This window comes from Neodiprion fabricii, chromosome 1 (assembly GCF_021155785.1).
Source record: "Neodiprion fabricii isolate iyNeoFabr1 chromosome 1, iyNeoFabr1.1, whole genome shotgun sequence".
Lineage (NCBI taxonomy): Eukaryota > Metazoa > Arthropoda > Insecta > Hymenoptera > Diprionidae > Neodiprion > Neodiprion fabricii.
This window is the reverse complement of record NC_060239.1, coordinates 33,988,047-34,010,381: the sequence shown is the minus strand read 5'-3', so window position 1 is coordinate 34,010,381 and position 22,335 is coordinate 33,988,047. Positions and strand designations below refer to the sequence as shown.

At 47.8% G+C, this 22,335-nt stretch overlaps 1 protein-coding gene across 1 annotated transcript; it reads left to right on the top strand.

Annotated features, from left to right (window-relative positions):
* Window positions 1-2,240: 2,240 nt before the first annotated feature.
* On the top strand, window positions 2,241-21,755 carry LOC124187208 (transcription factor hamlet-like). The gene is made up of 2 exons (XM_046579580.1): window positions 2,241-3,067; window positions 16,727-21,755. The coding sequence occupies exon 2, from the start codon at window positions 16,777-16,779 to the stop codon at window positions 17,992-17,994; it is 1,218 nt and encodes a 405-aa protein (XP_046435536.1). The 5' UTR covers window positions 2,241-3,067; window positions 16,727-16,776; the 3' UTR covers window positions 17,995-21,755.
* Window positions 21,756-22,335: the final 580 nt, after the last annotated feature.

The window sequence follows — 22,335 nt, the reverse complement described above, 5'->3', positions numbered from 1 at the left end:
TGCTGGTACACGTACCGCGGCCATTGCAGAACGTCACGGAGGCAGCGTGTAATGATGTAGTACGCAAAGATAGTCGAATAATGCCCTACTTCACCGGTAGTTACCAAACTCATTCCAAGCAAGACGGATATCGGGGCCCGGCTGTGGTACCTCGTCTCCTTCGGTGGGTGGTGCCGGACCCATCGCGTAGCTTATGAGATTTTTTTCTCGTTACGCCATAACTATATCGATTCAAGGCCCCCGCGGCCTGACAGCGTCTAGATACCTCGGGCAGATATCGGTCGATCAAGTGACAAGTCACATTTACTGAGGATCACGCATACCTACACATACAGATATGCAGCATGCGCGCACCCGCGACGCGGGACCGAAGAGAGCGAGGAGCGGACAATTTCAGCGTCGTCGCAGGTATACCTGTAATCTCCCGGCCGTGCAGCAACACATCGCCCGTACCTTGGAGGTATAATTATTCATTTAGAAAGACACCCGCCGTTTACTCCGAGACGCCCGGTGCCGACAGGGATGCTCAACACCGGTAGTCGCCTCATGATCCCTCCTCGTTAGGTGATTCCAACGACTGCCTACCTCGTATACCGGGGACCTCGCATCTTGCACCCGCGGTGAGCCCGTTCAATCCATTTCGCGGCCACGAACAAATTACACCTCACTGCAGGCGCGCTTGCTGATGACTCAAAGCAGGTGACATTGCATCGACGGGATGTTATTCGCATTCGAAGGCAGCCGCGCAGCTGCCGCAGCCGCAACGCGAGCCGACGCAATCAATATGCGTAATGACGATCCTTGGTCCCATCGACGTGCGTCTTCCTCGGATGTTTATACAACATCTCTCGAGGCGAACACGGAGAAGAGACTCGGTCAATGCGCGCAATCTATAAACATTATGCCAACAGTTATGTCGGCGTGTCAAGTACTCTCATTATATTATGCATATAGGCGGGTGTGCGACTTGCGCAACTCTATGGTGTAGGTACACGATGTGCTGCACGGACGCGCACACCGACGTACCGATCAACGTGTCTTCTGTCTCCTCCCATTCCAATCGCGCGGACGTTTCGCCCGTCAATAGCAACGCCCATACGACTGTCACGATGCTGCAGCTTGAAGAATTTTATGCGATAGCGGTCTACCTGAGGCGCATCCACCGCGCTTGTCCCGTGTACCTAGTCGGGATGAATTCTATTCGCGACACCATCGCGTGAACGAATAGACGACAAATTTCTTGCATTTGGAATACCGAAATCTAGGGGATACCACGATGGGCTAATTAGGGACGATGAAGAGAGGTCAAGCTGAAAATAGACATGCGGAGATTTGGTGTAGGGTCTTCGGTTACATAGGGCAAGGTGCAGCCTTCTCGCGAGACAGCTGACAGCCATAGGGCCCGGTCGCTAAGTGGGCGAGTTGACGCCAGAGATGGTTTTACATGAAAACTAGATCCTAAAGACGATCCAGTTCGAGGTTGCGCAACTGGCAGGCACAAAAAGGCGAGAGCTGGTGGGCACCGGACAGACGGCTAGAGAAAGAGAAAGATAGACGAAGGCGAAGAAACAGCCGTGCGTCCTCGCGTCCTGAAGCGATCGCGAGGCGCTCCTCGCCGAAACTGTAACACGACACTGGGCCCCGGTTAGATAGATAGGCGATAGGTAGGCACTGCTGCTACGAGGATCAAACGGCTAAGGAGGAGGAGGTGGGGGAGGAAGAGGCAAAGGAGGAGGAGGAGGCGGAGGTGGAGGAGGTGGAGAACAAGGAGAAGGAGTCCCAAGGTGGAGGAGGCGGAGGAGGAGGAGGACGAGGACGAGGAGAGGGAGGAGGAGGAAGAGGAGGAAAAGAGGGAGGAGAAGGTGGACGCGGTGCAGTGGGAAGGGAGGTGCGGTCCTACGACAATCCGACGAAGAAGAGGGGACCCGTTGCCTTCCCGTTGCCTTCCCGTTGCCTTCCCGTTCGCTTCCCGTTGCTCGACGCGACGACGACACGAGACCCCGTTGCCCGCGACGCGGTCCGCAGGATGCGTAGAAAATGATTAGGCACGGGAACGGTGAGGGAACGGGAAGGGAACGGGATCCTGCGGCGGAAAACGGAGGGAGTATTCCGGTGCCCGAAAGGCTGGGAGGAGCGGCGAGGAAGCTGCGCCGAGGCTGAGGAGGGAGGGTCGCTCGGCCGATCGGTCGGTCGCGTGCCGAGCCGTGGTGTGACTCGAAGACCGACTTTTACCCGGTTTACTTGGTCCACCGCGAAGTAAACGCGCAGAGGTCTCCTCCCGGCACCTCCCGATTTCCTCCCGGTCTCCTCCCGTTCTCCTCCCGTTCTCCTACCCGCCTAGAGCCCGGGGGGCCCACACACCGTTCCGCCGCACAGCGGCTCAGCCTCACCTCGTACCGCCGACTCTTGTTTCTCGATTACCCGCTAACACGCGCGCATCGCCCTGCCACCGCGTCATAGACACCTGGACGGAACAGGACAGGACGACGGTGACCAACGCCGCGCGAGATCGCGAGACCGATGCTGCCTGCCGCCTCGGCGCTGCTGGACCCGGCATACCGACCCGCTTCGACGAGCCATCTGACAGTCAGGACTCAGCTGTCCTGCCGAAGACACGCGGCCTCCACCACCCAGTGTTTACACCCCCGAAGACGCGACCCTCCCTGCGTCTCGGCCGTCGTCTGTTGCGGAGGCGTTAGGGTGCCGATTTAGTATTCGTATGTGGTGATCCGAAAGAAGACGCGATCGGCAAGGAGACAACAACTGCGGAGAAGATTTCATTCATCCGAACGAAGACGTTCCAGGAGTTTCCAAAGTGCCTTTGAGCCGTTTTGGCACGATTGTTTCACCCGACCGTGCTGCGCCAGAGTCTGAGGATCCCGTCGATAAAGAGGTGTTAGGAAAGTGCTGTGAAAAGGGACAGAGTTGTTTGACAGTGAAAATACGACAAACTATGTGAATTATCATTTGACTGACTATACTTGTACCGAATGATTTTACACAATCATTGGAGAGGTGTCAAAAAGTGTTCTATAGCCGTTTCCTCGATTGTGGAATGCCAGAAAAGGTAAATATAACAATGCCAATCACCGTATGCAACTCACACCTGTATAAACTGCTCATCTCAATTCAATGATTAACTCGCGGGTGCATTATTAGGGACTTTGGCAATTCCACCACGGTCGGACCAGTCGGCAGTATTTCGTCACGAGATTCGCGAATTCGCGTGCACGTAACGATCGTTGAAATGAAACGGACTAAATCGCTATCTGCATCGATCACTCGGCTGCACGTGCGACGGCACCTGTCTGTCACCGCACTTAACGTCCTCCGCAATAAATAACCATTCATAGTCTATGAGTGGCCGGGTGCTAACCGAGCCGCGAGCACTAGGCTGTTGCTGAAATCCATTCTAACATTTCCATTCATAACGGTGGAAATGGGAATTTAACGATTCGACGTCTGTAACCGAAGTGACAGGTATCCAAACACGAGCATTACACGCTAGTAACCGGTAGCCAACTGCAACATCTTGTGTTATTCATGCCCATCGATCGTTCGAAACGTGTGAAAATCGAAATACAGTCTATTAATTATAACAGAATGACAATTTGTCTTCGTTTCATTCTATTTTTTGGTGGCACTTCGATTGGAAAATGAGTATAGATTCTCGTGTTTGCTTCCGATGCGATGATCATTGTCTTGCCTTACGAGACGATTGTAACGACCGGACGCGTTGTTATAGTTTGATTTCGAAATAATACAACCGTCACGTAGAATCGCGCCATTCTATTTAGAACATCAAGCGGTGCATTATAGTTCTTGCAACGACATTAGTTTGTTGAGTGAAACGTAACTGCGGATATGAACCATCACAGTTTTAACGATCGTCGTGTGAATTGATCCCAAGAAAATGTTTATAACTTGCACGATATGTTCCTCGGAGAAACCGCGGAGAGAATGATCGTCGTTATTGTGTTCTCGATACATTTTCACTCTGTAAAGCGGTATAAAGAGGAACTGCACTCACATCGATGTCCCATTAAGTAACGCGGATGAAACAGACGACCGAGAGAGAGACAAGGGCCGTTGTTCCGCAAGCGACGCGAGAGCAAATTTCTTAGACTCAAGTACCTCATGTGAACTTGAATCGGAAACACCGGAATACAAAGAGCCTTCTTCCTTTGGCACACGCTGCCATCGCGTACTGAAAAATATTGTGTCAGATATGACACGTCTCACCATCCGTCCGCAGATAAATCCGTCCTGGTGTAAGTGAGGTTACTTAACATTGCGCCAAAGCGTGTACCTTCCTACAATAAAACGCACGTGTACGATGAAGACACGGCGAAACGCTCACCAACACACGCGCATCCCGATCGTTGGGTTTGGCGTTATTTGCATTTGAATTTTGCCCAGGAGACACCAATTGCACTACGGCATAGGTGAAACAATCCTGAGATACTCCCAGCCTCAGACAATGCCCATCCGCTCAGCCTGGCTATCGCAGACAGTGAACTGACAGGAGTGACAGACAGCTGGGCAGATGATACCTCGGTTTAGTGGCACTTGAGAGCGCGGAGAGTACTTCGTCGTATCTGACATCTGGGCCTAAGGTCGTTGCGTCGCTCTATCACGGAACGGAAACGGAGATCGATGCGTTTTGGGTTGCGAATGCAGGGCGATCAGAGACAACCTGTTGTCCACGCGAGCGGATGAACACATCCATATTGCGAGACCCGCGAAACGTTTAGAGGTGCAGAAGCGCCATTTCCCATCCCCGCGGTGTTAACCATGCGGCAGAACAATCGCATGAGAATCTTGCCAAACCGTAGCTATTCTTTCAGGTTTTCGCGACGCGCCGTCGAACCACTTAAGAATTTAGCACCTGTGTCTCGGATGGGACGATTGAAAGCGTGTTCGCCTTCTATCACCTAATATCATGGCTCGCAACTCGGTTAAACCACTGTGAAACGACGATTTGCTCCCTCGCGCTAAAGACGGCAGCGTGGTGGAGACGGTCGAGTGGAGACTATAGCATTACTTGCGGAGGAAGAGGCCCATTAGTTACTGCAGCAAGAAAGTATGAGCGCAGTTTGCTTATTTGTTCTAGTTATCGGGCGCTGTTTACGACTTGCAACGACCACGCGAGTTTCGTTTCCGCGTTTACCGGCACTGGACCGTAAGGCTTGCGGGCAAACATACAGATAGCGGAAAGACCAGCTCGGCGATATTCGAAACGGCTCGACGGCAAGGACCAGTTACCTTATACCGGCACAGTTTCGATAAAACTTAGAAGTGCACTGTCCTCTGGAAATTTCTAATAATATCTCACTTGAAAAACATTCGAGAAGTTGCGGACGGTAATACCCGTATCAGAATTTCATCGCAAGCAATGAGTATGCAAATTGTCGATTTTATTTTCAGCAATATTTGACCGATTTGTATGGGTATAAGATTCTTGAATTATGCGAATCGAGTCCAAACCCCAATTTCCAATCTTATACCGATGTATTCCAGTTGCATACAATCATCATCGGCAAACGGCGAGCGTTTCGAATAGATCCTTTACAGACCATTCGAAAGGGTTTGACGTCAATAAGGAAAAACGGCATAATATCACGACAATCTAACTTGGCCATCACCCGAGTGTTTGCATAAAAGGTCATAAGCATTTCCGGAAGGAGTGTTTTCTTCGCGGTATCTCCATCCATCCATCCATTCGTATAAGCTCCGTCCGGTCCAGAGATCGCGTTTCGTGTCCACGTGTCGTAGAAATTCATCGGTCGGGGTAAACCGTTGTCCAAATAAAGCGAACTGGAAAGAAATGGGCCACGGATTACAATAAGAGAGATTGCGTTGACTAACAAACGATGATTTCGTCGTACCGCATGAATATTTCATGAGTTGCAAACAGGCGAGGAGGAGATACCGAGAGGAATTGAGAGGAGTCCGCGAGATATGGAGGGACCGAGAAACGTCCGATGGACGGCGGATCGGGCGCCGAGGGAGACGAGGAGAAAGAGGAAAAGGAGAAAAACAGATGAAGAGAGGAAAACGCATGAAAATCTATTCGACAGCTGTCGTGAATTAGAATGACCCGTACGACAGGAGCGATCGACCGTTGCGTTATGGTGATTTCCTCGCGCCACGACGATCTCTGCCCGCCAACTTTCCTTGTCAACATCTTAGATCCGTTTATCTTTATGGATAAGGGGGCTTCCCCACATCGGCCCACTCGCCCGGTGTGACAGTGATCAGTGACATAAGCAGTACCGTAGTTTCGATAAAACCTTCGTTTGATTCATTATCGCCTGCGCATTGCGCCTTACACTACGCGTAATACATTCCCCGGAAGCCGCTTCAAATACGCTATTAACATCCGGATCTGCGTGCTCCGAATATGTTCTTCTTGATTGATTTAATTTAAAAGGTGCTTTATTCGTATTTTTTTCTTCACATTATACTTACTGCAAGCCGCAGTGCGCCCGATTGAAATCTGTGTTGAGCTGTAACTATTTGTACGAGTAGCTCTTCATATTTTCGTGCGATTAGTTCTACAATCATAAACTGACCACCACGTAAAATTGATATATTGATGAAAATTTTTATATCGTGCGGTTAGAAGTGAATCGGCGATAAAATATGTTCCGTTAATATTTGTGATGAGAAGCGCTGAATAATCCAGAGAATGAGACGAATTAGATATTGCAATATTGTTATGGTTTGGATTTCGATCAAAGATGTGATTCGCATTTTATGAGACAGTGGCTTTCAGTTCGACTTTACGCTTGAGAATCAGTAGAAAACTGTGAATCAGCAAAGACCGCAGTAATAACATTAAATTGCTGAATGAGGCAGAAAACATCAACAAAAAGCGATTCATGAGACGCTTATTACATCCCGTAAAATGATGGACTTTGTGATATGTTGCGGTTCTCACTGTAACTTAAGCCAGTTACAATATTAATAATTGAATGAAAAAATATAAATTAACCGCGAAAGCATCTCAAGATCGCGTACCTACAACAATCAATGATTTAACACCCAGTGAGCGTGAAATAACCTAATTGTCCGGTTGGCTCGAAGCATTTCACCGGATGTAGAACAGAAATACGCCCGAGGATGGAATATCGGTAGAGAATAAAACATTTGTTCAACGACTGAATAATGCACTCGACTTCTTCCTGGTTACATCTATCGCATTGTAAAACGCCACTGTATAAGTTTCGGCACAACAAAAGCAAATCTATAAGTGAGAGATGGACAACGTCGAGAGGCAAAGAGGTTGCGGCTAATTTGTCAGTCGATTCAGATTAGCCGAGAGTTTACTCTGAACACACCTCTGATACTCTCGGCCGCTAGATCCTTTCTCTGTTTTTACTACCAGCGCACTTCACAATCGGACATCCGTTGTAGGTACGGGAATATTATAATTCCTGTAACTAATCCAAGAAAATTACCTTCTCCAGTCGAGCTGTTGTCGTGACCCTGCTGCAGGCGGAGGTACACGTCCACCATAAACAGACACGACGCTCACTGCACGCATACACGTGACCGTGTGTCCACCTGTTAACAAGCTGTTACGTTACCGCAAATGAGGGTGTTGACTCGCTAAGACGATTGTCGGAGTACTGGCCTAGCCGGCAGTGTGTCATTTGTCTGAATTGTGCGATAAAGAAGTGTGGATCAATGCGATGTCGGATAATGAAAACGTAATGATTATGGCATGTATTGTTAAACAGGTACAGCTTCTACCGTGCGTATTTGGCTGAGCTTGCTTCGCCCACTCGTTGATGTTGTATATGTTGTAATAAAAGAAACAGAAAGTTAGCGTTGTGCGTTGTGGACAGATGTGGGAATGTATGGGTCGAATGGCTTTCAAGTTCGGAGATGCACTTGCGGTAAACTGGCTATTCTCTTTTTTCTACATCATAATATAACACGCAAAAATTCATTCGCGACAAGGAAGTCAAGTCAACCATGCACGGAGTACGACGGGTTAACTAATTGTAAGTCTTCGTCAAGACGGCGAAAAGGAGGCGAAGCAAAAGACAAAAAAAAAACCGTTCACGTGATCGCCTCAGATGTAAGCCAATAAAAGGCTTCTTACTCTACTTCGGAGTGAAATTCCTACATTGTTAGCGAATAGTCCATATAGCCAGCTCGGTTGATGCACGGTGAAAGAGAGGAGAAGGTGCGACACTTGGACAAAAAACACTTGAGCCAAAAACGTTTTGTACGAAGAATCCGATACAGCAGTCCGCTCGTAGCCGGACTAAAATCAACGAATAGAGAGACTCCGGCAACTACGACAATTGAGATGCGAAAAGAAAGATAATACCGTGAAATAGCTCACGAGAAACTTTCCAAAGTGCACATCGAAAGAAAATTCCATTAAGTACCGTACGTCGATATACCTAAGTTGATCATTTTTTGCCCATCGAGATCGGGATTTCTGAACGAGGGAAAAAATGCTGAATAAAAATAGCGAACAGAGGCGGAAGAAGGAAGGGAAAAACACTACCGCAGCATACGTACACCTCCGTTTTCGTTCATCCCCGATCGACGACAACGAGAAATCCGAAGAGGAACTACGGCGGATTAAAAATTAATTGAAATTACATTGTCCAGCTGGGACGCAGTTTCGCTTCGACGAATTGGTCAGCCGGGTCGCGTCTTACAGAACGACCATTGCTCAACGCGAACCCAGCAGATCTATCTGTTGAGGCAATAGAATTATAGATCGCTTATGCAATCGATCGCGGTTTTGGTCCATCGCGCACCGCAACTCTGCATCTCTTCATTGTTACTCGTTTCAATACTGTTTTTTCTCTCCTTTTGTTATGATTTTCGTACCGTTTAGTATAATCATCACTATATATTTTTGTGTCATCGTTAGTTTACACTTCATTCGCTTTCCCCAATTTCCTTACACTTGGAGCGGAGGAAGTCACTCGAGAGAAAACAAAGAGGAAGTACGATCAATGCGATCCGGTTGCGTCGGTGTATTCGTTTTTCTTCACCTTTTTCCCTATCATCTCCCGGTGCACCGATCGGTTTCACTCCGGTATTATAGACGATCCTGCAGGAAGCCACCGATCCGCTAGTCATATTGGTACCGTATTTTCAACGGTATACGTATCGAGGTCGTCAAGGTGGCAAGCAACACCGCCCGCAAGGTATATACAGGGAGTGGAATCGATTAGTATCTCACGAATACACCTTGGGCACAGCAAGTGAAATTAACTTCGGAGTTCATAGTAACGTCGAAGTCTTCCTCTGCAGCTCTTATATATTATATATAAACGTAGGTTTATATCGCTGATAAATTTCATTTCCACAAGGATTTCACGCGATCTGGTGAACTTTGTGTATAAATCATCGTTGCAACAGCTGGGACTCGGATTCAGCTCGACTGACGCAAATAATTCGTGGCCGATTTTACGATTGAGCTTATAACTATACTTACTTGGTATTGCACTAAAAGTTTACGATAGCAAACACGATACTCTTTGTTCCGAATCCGCTCCCGCCGGCGTTCGATATTATAGAAGATCCTCGCCGAGATTTTCGTCGACGGGCCAAAAAAGAATTACCATCGACTCGATATTCCCGAAGCCCAGGAACGCGATTCTTAGTTGCGGCTACGGAATTCCATGTAGGGTCGATATATAATTAATTCTCGGATAACAAACTGGAACGGTATGCCAAAGACGGATATGAGACAAGGTTGTCGGACGAACGCAAATATGTGCGCGTGTGTGGGCAGAGTTATTGTGACGCGCTGACAATTCACCTACCATGTCCACGGACGCGGGTTTCAAACAGGCATGTAAATCATCGGGTGTGATGAAACCGCAATTAGTATTTGTACAATACTCGATCCCTGGCGCTCTTCAATCTGCTTGCCTCTCGTTTCGTCTCGGAAATTCTTCCTCTCCTTCTCACTTGCGGTTTGACTGGACTCTTCAGAGGGTTGTACGAGCGGCAGCTTTCACTTCAATGGACTCGAGTGATTGAGCAAGGTGCGCAATTGTCGCGTTTCGGCGTTATCGTCGAGTCCGGCTCAACTCGAGGGTGTTTTCACGTCGAACAGCGAGCACGGCACTCGGCCCTCGGATCGACTTTGACCGCACTTGGTGCTTTTCGACGTTGTGAAAGTCCATCCTCCTTGACTTCCTTTCTGCACTCTGTCGGCGTCGACTCTTCATCGCGAGATACTCTTTCAAAGGCGGACGATCATCGGCCCGTCTTCGCCCACTGAGTAAAATGACCTTTGTATAATTAAAATATACTTACTGAACGTAATATCTATGTATATATACATATATATATATATATATATATATATATACATATATGTGGAGCAATCGGAAGGGCGGCAAGCGCTCTCTATAAAGCAGGTGAGGTGAGATGTATAAGGATGCGAGGGAATAATTAATTAGCCGTCGGTGAACGTGTTTAGTATACTTATATATTTCGGACGTCCGTATATACCGCGTGCAACGGGCCCGGACTTTGATTAAGCGGTCCAAGGCGTATAACCGAATACGAAATGCGATCGCGGATCGGGTTAAGTGCCGAGGAGGAGGATTCCTTCGTTTTTACGTCCGGTATATTGATATAATATAAACCACGCGGTCGTGCCTCACCTGTGTTCCTTGGCAAAGGCGTACAGCTGTATAATACGCAGGCATATGTATGACGTTGAAACGCGACGGCGCAGAATAAATATCGTTAAGAAATATAATTGAAATCTTGTTGGTCGTAATAACGAACGGACAGGCAAAGGACAGCGAGTTTAAATTACCGAGTGGTGAACCGGTGATTTCAATGCCCGGTATGAAAAGCATTATACCCGTGCGCACGAAACTGACTGACGCGTTCTACGCGCCTGCGTCTCTCCGCGTGTGAGTGCTCCGAGCCTCTGTAAACTCAAGGCACGTCTTACTTAAACGTGCACTAATACGCGAATCGTCAGAAGTGCTCCGCGCACCGTTCACGTCTCGTATACTCACCGGAGAAATCCAGCCGCAGCAAGGACGACGGAGCTGTTCAAGATCTCGAACCGCAGCCGCAGCCACGCCCGGCGCATCCCAACTTTCTACAAACCGAAAACTGGATCACGTCTGCCTCATCGCGACCGCTCTATCTCGGGCCTTAAATCACGCACATCGGACCGCACTCAGCCTCGCCGGCCCCTCTCCGATTTACGCCTTTACGCAATCCTCGATACGTAAAACAACGCACCTATACTGCGGCCACCGCGCCAAAACGATAACGAACTTTTAAGGATGCTGGGACGGAGACGCGGCTCTCGAAGATCTTCCCCGAAACGGACGGTCCAGCCGGCCGAGTCTCAGCCCGATTTTAATACTACTCTGAAGCATCTTGAACGATGAACCCTGCAGAAATGAGCCAATTACAGAGTCGAATCGTCATTTTTACTGGATGACAAACGTCAAGTCACCGCTATTTCATTAGCATAACACATTTGCCACCTGAATGGCATTCAGTGCTTTGTCGTATTCTCAATGCCTTATGAGCATTCGTTTTGTCGCCAGTTGCAGGATATTTTGAAATCTATTCTGCTCGATGTTACACCGACACTCGATCTTATTCATTTCAACTTGGAGACTCGGTTCTTCTGGTAATGTATCGAAGTGTCAAAACAACTAGAAAAATGTGTCTCCATTGTGAAAACGAATTATGAAATTTGGGTATTTTTGTTATCGTGTTCGTGTCGTTATTTCAATCTGTCGAATTCCAGTGTTTACCGAAAGAAATTAGAGTTTTAGTATACACGTGAGAAATTTATAAAATTAACAATAAATAACAGAGTGTCTCAAACAGCGATCAACTTTATTTTTATCCACACTAAATTTTTCCACAACGGTATAAAACTGTTATCATAATCAGACTTACTTTTGCGAAAGCAGCTCTACAACGGCCCGATTTATATTCACCGTCTACCAGCCAGAGCGGTCATATCATTACGACTCGTCTATAATCCATAGAGGAAATATGTCGTTACTGTATATCGGTACAGAAATTTCGCTGTGAAAAAAAGGACAAAGACGAAAAAGGTGTATAAGACAGTAAGTAGCGTATTTTCTGCGCAATTCCATGCAGTGGAAGTATCAGGCGCGTCTCATCTGTATAAAAAACACGCACAGTTACTAGATGAAAGAAATCGAAGAAGCATTTCACTGCATTGAGCTAGCTCGAACTCGAGTATACGGACCGTCGACGTACGCAAGTTTTTGCGACGACGTGAGGTGTCTTTTTGCAACAATCAAGGCGAGACAATTTCTCTTTCATCAGGGGCAGGGCGACGTTCACTGCTGCAGCACGGGAGTCCAACCGACGAGGTCTAACTGGAGCAGAGCAACGGTACTACTCGCGGTTATCGCCTCGGACCTGTACCCCATCTCAGTTATACCAGTCTTCTTCCAGTCCTTGTGCCTACACTCGTCTACCACGCGATGCGGAATACCAATACATCGGCACGAGAATTTTCCGCCCACGTCTATGCCTGTAATGCACTTCTTGTTTTTTTTTTTTTTTCTCAGCGACAATCGGCAAATTCGCGAACGACGTCGCGTGTGCATGTCCGACAAGCGTGATACGTATAATCACATATAAACGTGGCAGCTTGTGTGGGCGTTCGCATCACGGCTGCAACGGGAATCTCGTGATTTATTTCAGAAAGATTTACCATCCAGTCGGCTAGTTTGCACCGCCAACCATAGTGTGCGGTGTGCGCTGGTGTAGGTGTACGAACATACGAGTAGACCGATGAAAATCGCTCGCGCCGACGCCGCGCCCCGCGTGCTCCAATTCGCGAGGTGCAATCCGCCGCTCTGGCAGTTCGCCGATTCCGTATATAGCCAGGGCTCATTTATCAATTACCCGCAACGCCGAGGCACACCCGTCGCTTACACCCCTTCGCCGATTCGAGCAAAGAGAGCCAGAGACGCGGGTCTTCCGCTACTTGCTGTGGGAAAACGCTCGCGGAGATGAGAAAACTGCCGTGTATAGGTGGGTTTGCTGGCTGCGCTTCGAGAGTCGGTAATTAGCTAGACGTGCCCGTGTCGTCGTCGGTGTTGTACCAATGACTGAGAAAGTTTTATTCCCTAATGACGATACCCCTGATTCGCTTGAACCGGCTATGGCACGACCGCATTTTACGACTGCGTATTCCGTTCTCCGTGTTTCAGCAAATCAAGTTTATGCGATATGAATTATAGGGGGATGAGGATTAGCGGATGAAATACGGTCGTAACGTTAATCAAGGCTGTCGAGTTCTACCGCACTGACTTTACGGCCCGTTGGTACGTTTCGTCTCAACACGTCCCGTTCACCTTCGCCTTTATTTTTATTTTCAATTTAGACGAACATTGGTTGCGTAAGAAGTCATAATATCTGCCTCGGAATCTTGTGACAAAGATCGAGTCTCACCATCGTTCGAACCTTTGAATTGTCGGTGCCCACGTCGATGCAGTTCGTTGAGTTACCCGGGCTCGCTAAAAACGGAAAACAATCGCGGCAATTACGTTCGACATGCGATCGTGCGGACTGAGTGCCAATTTTTTTATTTATTTTTTTTTGGTCTCGAACCATCTTTTCATAAACGCGCAACCTCAAGCGTGGGTATAAAATTAATTTGGAGCGAAGGTAGAAAAAAAAAACACATTTGATTAACAGCGATTCCGCCGAGGCAGACGGAGATATTCCGTCGAGATCGGGCGCTTCAATAATATCCGCGATTACTACCGCGAATTGAATCGAATTTTTATAATTGGGATAGATTTGTGGGCCGAAAGTTGGACGCGATCAAGTTCAATGTGTATGAATATGTGTGAGTATGCGACCGGCTCGGATTAGGTGCGCTCTTCCAGAAACGATGGATTGAAAACCAGATTTAATTTGAATATTCATTTCTGTCATCCTCCTCGCCTCTCCCGACCCCCTCTCGATGTCTCTCATGGGTGCGGTTAGCTCTTATTTCACGTTTGTCAACGACATCTTGACCAGCGTGGCGTGGCCTCGTGGGTATACCCAAAGCTGATGCAAAACTTAATCATCCGGGATGATCCGAATTGCGCTGACCACTTTTGAAATCAAAGTCAACGTCCTGCTGTGCCTTCTCTCTGAGCGTCCAGGCATTTCTTGTTGTCTTTCAATTTCTCTTTTTCTTTTCTTCTAGTTTTAGATATGTCTTCTTTTTTACCTCTTTATCTTCGCGTAAACACGTTTTAGTGTGTTATTTCTGATTTATATTAATCGTATTCGCCTATGTAGATTACACCTGCTCTTACCCTTCTGGACATTATTTATTCTCATAGATCGTCGCGATATTTGTACACATATGGAATTTGGAATTCCGAGCGAACGTATTTCCGTGCCTGTCAATCATCCCGCGAATTATAACACTTTTCAACCTCGCTACCTCCACCACTTTACCTTTGGTATTTCGATGCTAATTATAATATGCATCGCGAGATGAAATATCGAAATTTTATTTATTCACGCGTCACAGTTTGTTAATTTACTCGACATATAATTTATACGCATATGTGTGTACGCACCGTATGTGTGCGTGAACGTCCATCCGAATTGACGTAAGGATGTCTGACCCGTCATCCGTCCTTTAAACCTGATGCAGCGTGTATGCTAACTATACACCCAGTTACGGCCTCGTTAAATAACGCAATACATGTTTCAAATAATCAGAAACACTACGATGAAACGTACGTGCGATTGCCCGACTTTTATTAACTCTTGCAGGATAACGGTTTACCAATAATTCCTAAAAACGGGAGAGGATTCAATTTAAGTCCGCATAAATTTATATCCAACAACCGTGCTTCTTATAATATAAAGTATATCATACATTGGCCCAAGATTCGTGTGGTCGCGAAACCGGTGGGCAGTTTAGTCTGTCGGCTTAATTAATAGCGCGAACCAGTTTCCGAACCGCAACCGCCGAACCTTTACACATTATTATGCAGGTCCGTCTTTTCCCAAGCCGAAAGATTTACGAGCCTGACGTTCCGATAGTCTTTACATTTATTGCCGCAATTTCACGGATATTGCCGACTTCTTTCAAGACTAATTTTATTATTTGTTTTCCTTTTTTGGTTCACTCTCTCCCTCCCTCTCTCTCTCTCGATCTCCCTCTTCCTTTCTCTCATCCCGGCATCCGCGCTTCCTTCGCGTTTTATTTTCTTGTAGGTGTAACGAGTGAAATTATAGAAGCAAACACGACAGATCTACAGGGTGCCGGCGTTCTTGATCATTCCGGTGGTCAATCAAAGGTCAGTTCCTACTGCCACGGTCGGCTTGTAGTTGAGTCCCGATAAAAATCTGAACAGGGTATTAAGCGGGCCTTGTAGGTGGGACCCGAACGGCTTACGCGGCTCACGGATGGACGAAGTACCGTTCCTTCCTCTAAGCCGTTTCCCCTTGCGTTACTTACGAAATTATTACAGCGTGCATGCAGGTATCATCCATGTCTCTCCGCTTTCCCGATATGGGCCTCTAGTGCCAGCTAATTATACGATCTTATTCACGAGCCGGTGTAAAGGAACTTGGACGGTGGTGTTTACTTATTTTTTCCCTTCTTTTTTTTTTTTCCTTTTTCTCAACGCCTGCAGCAGTTGTAATGAGGAAAATTGTATGCAGGCACAAACCACTGTTTTTGCTCCACATTTTAAACGTCTTTGCGCGTTATGACGCAACGCGGTAACGTTACACACATGTAGTTACGGTGTGCGGGCATTACCGACACCATTATACATCTGCGGACAGGTGGTGCAAATTCGGTTCGGAATTTCTATTATCACGTTTACCATAATCCGCGGAATCCTGCCGGCGTGCAGGCATACCCGCTGCAACGACTCAGCCAGCAGCGAACCACCCGGCCGCACGGTACTTGGCGTAATTATCCCAGGTAATGGGCTTCACACGCCAACGTCAGATTCTTCGCGTTCGTGACTCGCACCGCGTCTAGGAAGCGTGTGGTTCCCCGGCGTGGCGGATTCAATGAAATTCTAATTTCAATGCACCGATACCTGCGTGAAGATGAAGATCCTCGAGCTACGCCTTTGCCCGTGGATTTATAGAGAGGATAATTTTCACCTTTCGCCCGTCTTTTATTCAATAATACCGCTGCGCCGCGAACGGATCCGCGTACCGGCGTCATGCGATAACGCAAAGTCGATCTTTCGAAAACCGTGCTGCGCCTTCTTTACGGCTCGAGTTTCTCGTTAATCTTCATCCTCTCATTATTACTTTTTTTTTCCTGGGCGCGGAATACTTACGTTAACCCCGATATATTTCGCCGCCGATGAATGTCAAGTATGATCGCGAGCAGGCGGGCAGTAAAGATATTCGTACCCGCGCTTATCTGGGTGGAGTTGAATGGAACGGGCCATCAAACCACCTGGCGAACCTAGTCGTCGACTGTAATGCGGAGCGCGCCGAGCCGACTGACTGTAATCACTGAAATTTACGAGCTTACGTAAGCCCCCATCAAGCACGCGGTCTCTCTTCTCACTCTCTTTACCTTTCTCTCTCTCTCTCTCCCGGCCGTTCGTTCTCCCGCTGACGCACTCAGCCCCTCGTGAAACTAAGAAAAGAAACGGTCCGCGGGACTTTTGCCAATTATAATACCATTTCACGATTCGCCATAATTCGACGGCCATCGTTTGTGTTTCAGATAAGCTCAGGGTCAACCGGAGAATCGTGAAGCGTGTCAGCAGCAGTGTGATGAGTGGATACCTGGGCGTGACCGCTCCCTCCCCGCTGCATCACTACCCCCAATATTCCCCAGCCATGAGGGAGAAGGACTCGAGTCCGCGAAAGATGTCGGGCCACATCAGTCCCAAACAGGCGAGCATATACCCCTTGAGCGTTGGGGTCTCCGACCCCGAGGACCTCCCCTATGACCTGAGCCACGGACACAGCCGGGGAAGCCCGGTGATCGGTCAGCAGCCGCACATGAGTCCGGCGGCGAGACCCCACCACCACCATCGCGACCTCGACTGCGAACCGCTGGACCTCCGCGTCGACCACAAGAAGGAACGGTTCCAGGACGAGAACCAGAACGAGGTCGAGGTCCTTAACCAGAACAGCCTGAACCTCCCCTACCACGCGGTGCTCTTCCCTCAGCATCCGGCGGTCCACCCGCTCGTCCTCGAGGCCATGTACCGTTCGCACCACCACACATCGGTCGCGGAACTTCCAAAGATCCAGGTTCGAGCCCTTCCGACGATGGTGCCTCTGCCTCAGGCCCAGGCGCCGCGACCCTCGAGCCCGTTGCCTTCGCAGCCACAGGCCTCGTCGTTGCCGTCGTATCCAGCGGCGGTGACGGCCGGTCTCAAGCCGAAAGATCGGTACTCCTGCAAGTTCTGCGGCAAGGTGTTTCCTCGCTCGGCGAACCTTACGAGACACCTTCGGACCCACACCGGTGAGCAGCCGTACAAGTGCAAGTATTGCGAGAGGTCCTTCAGCATCTCGAGTAACCTCCAACGTCACGTTAGGAACATTCACAACAAGGAGAAGCCGTTCAAGTGCCCGCTATGCGAACGCTGCTTCGGGCAGCAGACGAACCTCGATCGCCATTTGAAGAAGCACGACGCCGACGGACCGACGATCCTGGACGAAGTACGCTCCAGATACCACAGCCAGCTGCCGCGTACCGACGAGTCCTACTTCGAGGAGATACGGAGCTTCATGGGTAAGATCACATCCCAGCGTCAGGGGATCTCCTATTTTCCCAGTCTTCTCGCCCCCGGCGCGGAGGACTTCAAGACCGACAAACAGCAGCTTCAGCTCGAGGAGAAACGCGGGGACTCATCCTACTTCAGCGACCGGGATAACCTCAGCTCCAGGTCAAGCAGCTCGGCCGCGAGTAGACCGGAAAGCATCCACGAGGAGCAGAGGGACGTCGCATCGCCGCCTTTATCGCCGGGCAACAACACCTGAGTCGGTTGCATTCGGCGTCGCACACCGTTCCCCCCAACCCTGCAGTGAAGAGCGAATGACGACGATTTGCGTTATACCGGATCGACGGGAGAGAAGAAGAACGGAAGAGGACGAGTGGAAAAAAAAAATTAAAAAAGAAAACGGCTTGAAAGAGAAAGAACGAGCGAGAGCGAGAGAGAGAGCGAGCGATAGAGAGAGCGAGAGAAAGAGAGTGAGAGAGAGAGAGAGAGAGAGGGAGAGAGAGCGAAGAGGACTGCCCGAGTGAATGTGAATCGAAGGTGCTCAACGGATGGATGGACCCCGGATGACCAACTGTTTCGGTGAAAGGTATACACACGTACACGGCAAGGCGATAGATAGCCGGACGACCGGCAACCTGCGAGCAAAACCTGCACATTGTCCGAGTCCCGACGACTGTGCAGAGACTATTCATTCTTTGTTACCTATATAAATACATATAATACTACATACATGTATCTTTCCGTAGACGTATATACGTATACACATATGCATAGTATACACTTGTAGGCGATACATGTGTACGCTTCTTGTATACATGGGATCGTTTGCGTTACTACTATCTTTTAATACCCTACTGTGCGCTAGAGTGACAGTGTGTGTGTGTGTGTGTGTGTATGCCTTTGTACGAATGCTCGACTGTGTAATTCCTGTCTTTCGAAGATCATGTACCTTTGTGCGAGTCTTTATACATCGGAGAGAAGATGAACTGCTGCAGTAACGCCAATTGTAGTGACGCCTGCTCCACTCGCGAGCGAAACTATTTCAACTGGCTACAATTCTCCAGTTGTAACCGCGGCGCTCGTGTACAGATGGCCCGTACGCACCCTACAATTGGTGTTCCAAACTAGTATGAATCCTATAATTGGTGTTCCAAACTTGCAGTATGATCTTCGCCAGTTTCGATCGTACGTTCTACTCTAATTTTCTTTTTCCAGAGCTTCCGATCATTTCTTTTGCTCCTTTTCTTCTACTTCTTCTTCATCTTCCGAGAGTAGATAACCGGGGCATCGTTTCACCTCGCGATTGCACGTGTCGCCGGGAAGTCGATTGCGCGGATAGCAGTGATACTTCCGTTGAAATCGCGGCATAACGGCGCGGCGCGTGAATCAGCAAACTGACATCCGGCGATAATCCGAGCCAGGATGGCTGCATACCTGGGACCGGCTGTGCTCCCACGACGGGAAATACGAGATTTATTTTATAGTACGAAAGGTATCGGAGTGACGACGATTCTCGCAAGGAAATTGCCAATATCCCGGACGGCTCGGGAGACAGGGAACCAACGCGACTCACGTGTAACGTCCTTTATGACGCAATTAGAACGTGCAAGATGCTTGCGCGAGAGAGAATTGAATGGATGCGAAGAACTAGTTCGGAGCAGAGCTAAGGACCGCGGTCTCCGTAGGTGCCTCCTTCTGCTCTCGCAGATTCAAGTCGGAAGAATTCGCTCTCGTTTGAAAATGTTCGCACGCGCCACACCCAGTAGGTACATGTGTATATCTGCCTTCCTACCTACCTACCTACCTGCCTACTCGAGGATCGCGAGGCCACCGTTCGAGGCTCATCTCGAAAGTGAAACGAACCGATAGACCGTACGAGAAAGAAAATAATGTACGTGCCTGGTACCCATACACACATACAACGTCGGTCTTGAGTGGTGGCGGGAGGCACCCGATTGATCTCAATTAAAACCGCGTTCTCCTGTTTGTTTATCGATGAGAGTATATCGCACACTCTGTACACACCGTCAATGGTTTCGGTTATAATTGGCTCATTTCGCATCGCTTCTGCGGTCGTTTTGGCGCTTCTCAAGCGGCGTCGCGAGTGTGTCGACTGCGGTACGGCAAGCCGGAACGGAAGGCACGCCGCTTAAGTGGTTCGATATTAAGTTGCTTTTTTTCCTTTCTTTCTTTCTTTTCCATCATCTCTCAACCCTTTTTTCAGAGGCCTCGATCGCCGGCCGGAGGCATTCATCATTCGCTTCTGTAAGAGAAACGCTCGGACCGATGCCGCGAACAGCACCTACTCTCGTTAGAACCGAGTTGATATTTGGAAAGTGACCGTGCGGCGGAGATCAGGGGCACCGTGCGTTCATTTTTCACCATCGAAAATCGATTCCTTAGCCGTATGGTAGCCGAGCGACGTCGCGCGATACAACCTTTTCGAATTTTGACACGGAATTATAAGCCTGTAAATTGCGAGAAACTCGACGGTCGGATACCGTAACGTTTACACCTATGTACACCCCTGCACCTCGCGGCGAAATCGAACGCTCGTTTTTTCCCGTAACTAGGTGGTATACCGCCTCGGTTCGATCGTGCTCAAGTTATAGGTATACGGTATAATACACGCGGCGATCTGTTACACGATGCACTAGACTGCAGCCTGGTAGTCGCGAAGGTGAAGATGGTAGCTGCGTGGAGGTCATCCCGAGCGAGGGAAATATTCAGACCACACCTTCGTCGGCATCGACGTGCTCCACGCTGCAGAATTCCCGCTACGTGATTCTATGTACCAGTTATTACGAGCCGGAGTCTGGATCACGAGACTCACGAACAAGCGCGTGTATCGAATCCCCCCGTTGTGATAGGAACGAGAGAATTTCTCGACCTGTAAACACGTGAGGAGGAAGATGTCACTCCGATCGGAGAACCGAAACGCGTTTGAAAACGAGGCTAATTCGACCTATCGCGGGATGCCGATGGATTTTCATCGCGTTCCACATCCCACTGATTCATAATTCTATTTGTATAATAATATCCCGTTGATTGCAAGCGTGAAGCAGATCTCACTTAGGATATACATGAAATACGTGTACGAAACAGCTTCCAAACTTCTACGGAAGGAATTCACATCTGACTGACTCGTGATGGATGGATAGGAGCTGGGATGGTCCAAGATGGATGATCCGTGGGCGAATGGAATGAATGAAGTGATTTCGCAATCTTACAATAATAATAAACTTGTATAATTTGATTTAATTCCGACTCGGTAGAACGCGGTAGGCTTCCTTCAATTAGACACAAGTATACACACGTACCGACGTATTCGACGTACGTGCATGCCTATGATATACCTAGGTTAGTGGGATGACTATTACAGTTGCCCAACCAAACCGTGCAAATCTTCGTTACCTTTAATCGTAATTTTCTAAGCAAACCTGCGTGCATAAAGTAATTAATATATTAATATACCTAGTGATAATATAATATAAACATAATGTAAGTATGATACGTATATATATATGTGTGTGTGAGTGTGTGTGTGTGTGTGTAGCTGAAAGTTCATACCATCGTCGCTGCAGACGCGTTGTGTCCTGGCTCAAGTTAAGATTTTACGAATAATAAGAATGATATTTTTTTACAATATTGTATGTAAATAGTAACCGATTGTTAGCGAGCTGGCTCGTAATCACAGGGCAAACACAAGTTGTTATTCTCTTCTTTTCTATTCTCTTCCTTGGTTTATACCTATAAATCGGTAATACTAACGGGATAAATCCCAATAGTTTCGAACTAAAGTCGTGATATAACAATTTGTGTTCGCCCTGGTGAATTAGTGCATCGATAATATTTTTACTGTAGAGAAAAAACTAAAAAACGATGTTCAGATGTTTCAAACTAGCGCTTTAAGTTAAGTACGTATTTTTAATTCCTTAATGTAATTAGAACTGTATTATATGTGTGTAACGTACCTACTACTGTACTGTAAGAGTTGTATAAATTATAACGTGATTGTGATTTTATCGAAGTTACCGATATATATACGCATACCTGTCGAAATATTTAACAGACAACAGCCCCGGTTATAATTGCTCGAGTTGCCACCTATGTATTCATTCATCTTCGGAAAATTTGAGTCATTACTCTCAAAGGTTTCAAACTCTGTCGCTTGATTATTTCATTCGGGGCTGCCACCGGATTGGTCTCATCATTCCTTTGTAGAGATATACAGTTTTCGTTAATTTTGGAAAATTCAAATTTTCAAATGCATTTCTCTATTCGGTATGAAAAATAAAGTGGCTGTAAACCTATTTGTAATTTTCAAACAAAGCGTGCAGCCATGTACAAGCGGATTACCAATTTCTGTATTCTACATTAACGTTTAACGTTTAAGCCATCGTAATGATTTTTGTTGTTTTTTTTTTTTTCACGTGTAACGTAGCACTGTGGTGTCTGTATATATGTTGATATGTAATATTCCCTAGTAATATAAGAAAATTATTCGTTTACAAATATTTCCTGTGTCGTCTATAATGCATTTCCCCTCGTCTCCGTTAATTATTCCTTCGACTGAAAGATTTGGAAAACTCGAGACTGG

What these genes read in the sequence shown, in the direction of transcription:
- LOC124187208 (XM_046579580.1), top strand. Translation starts at nt 16,777, where the DNA reads ATGAGTGGATACCTGGGCGTGACCGCTCCCTCCCCGCTGCATCACTAC.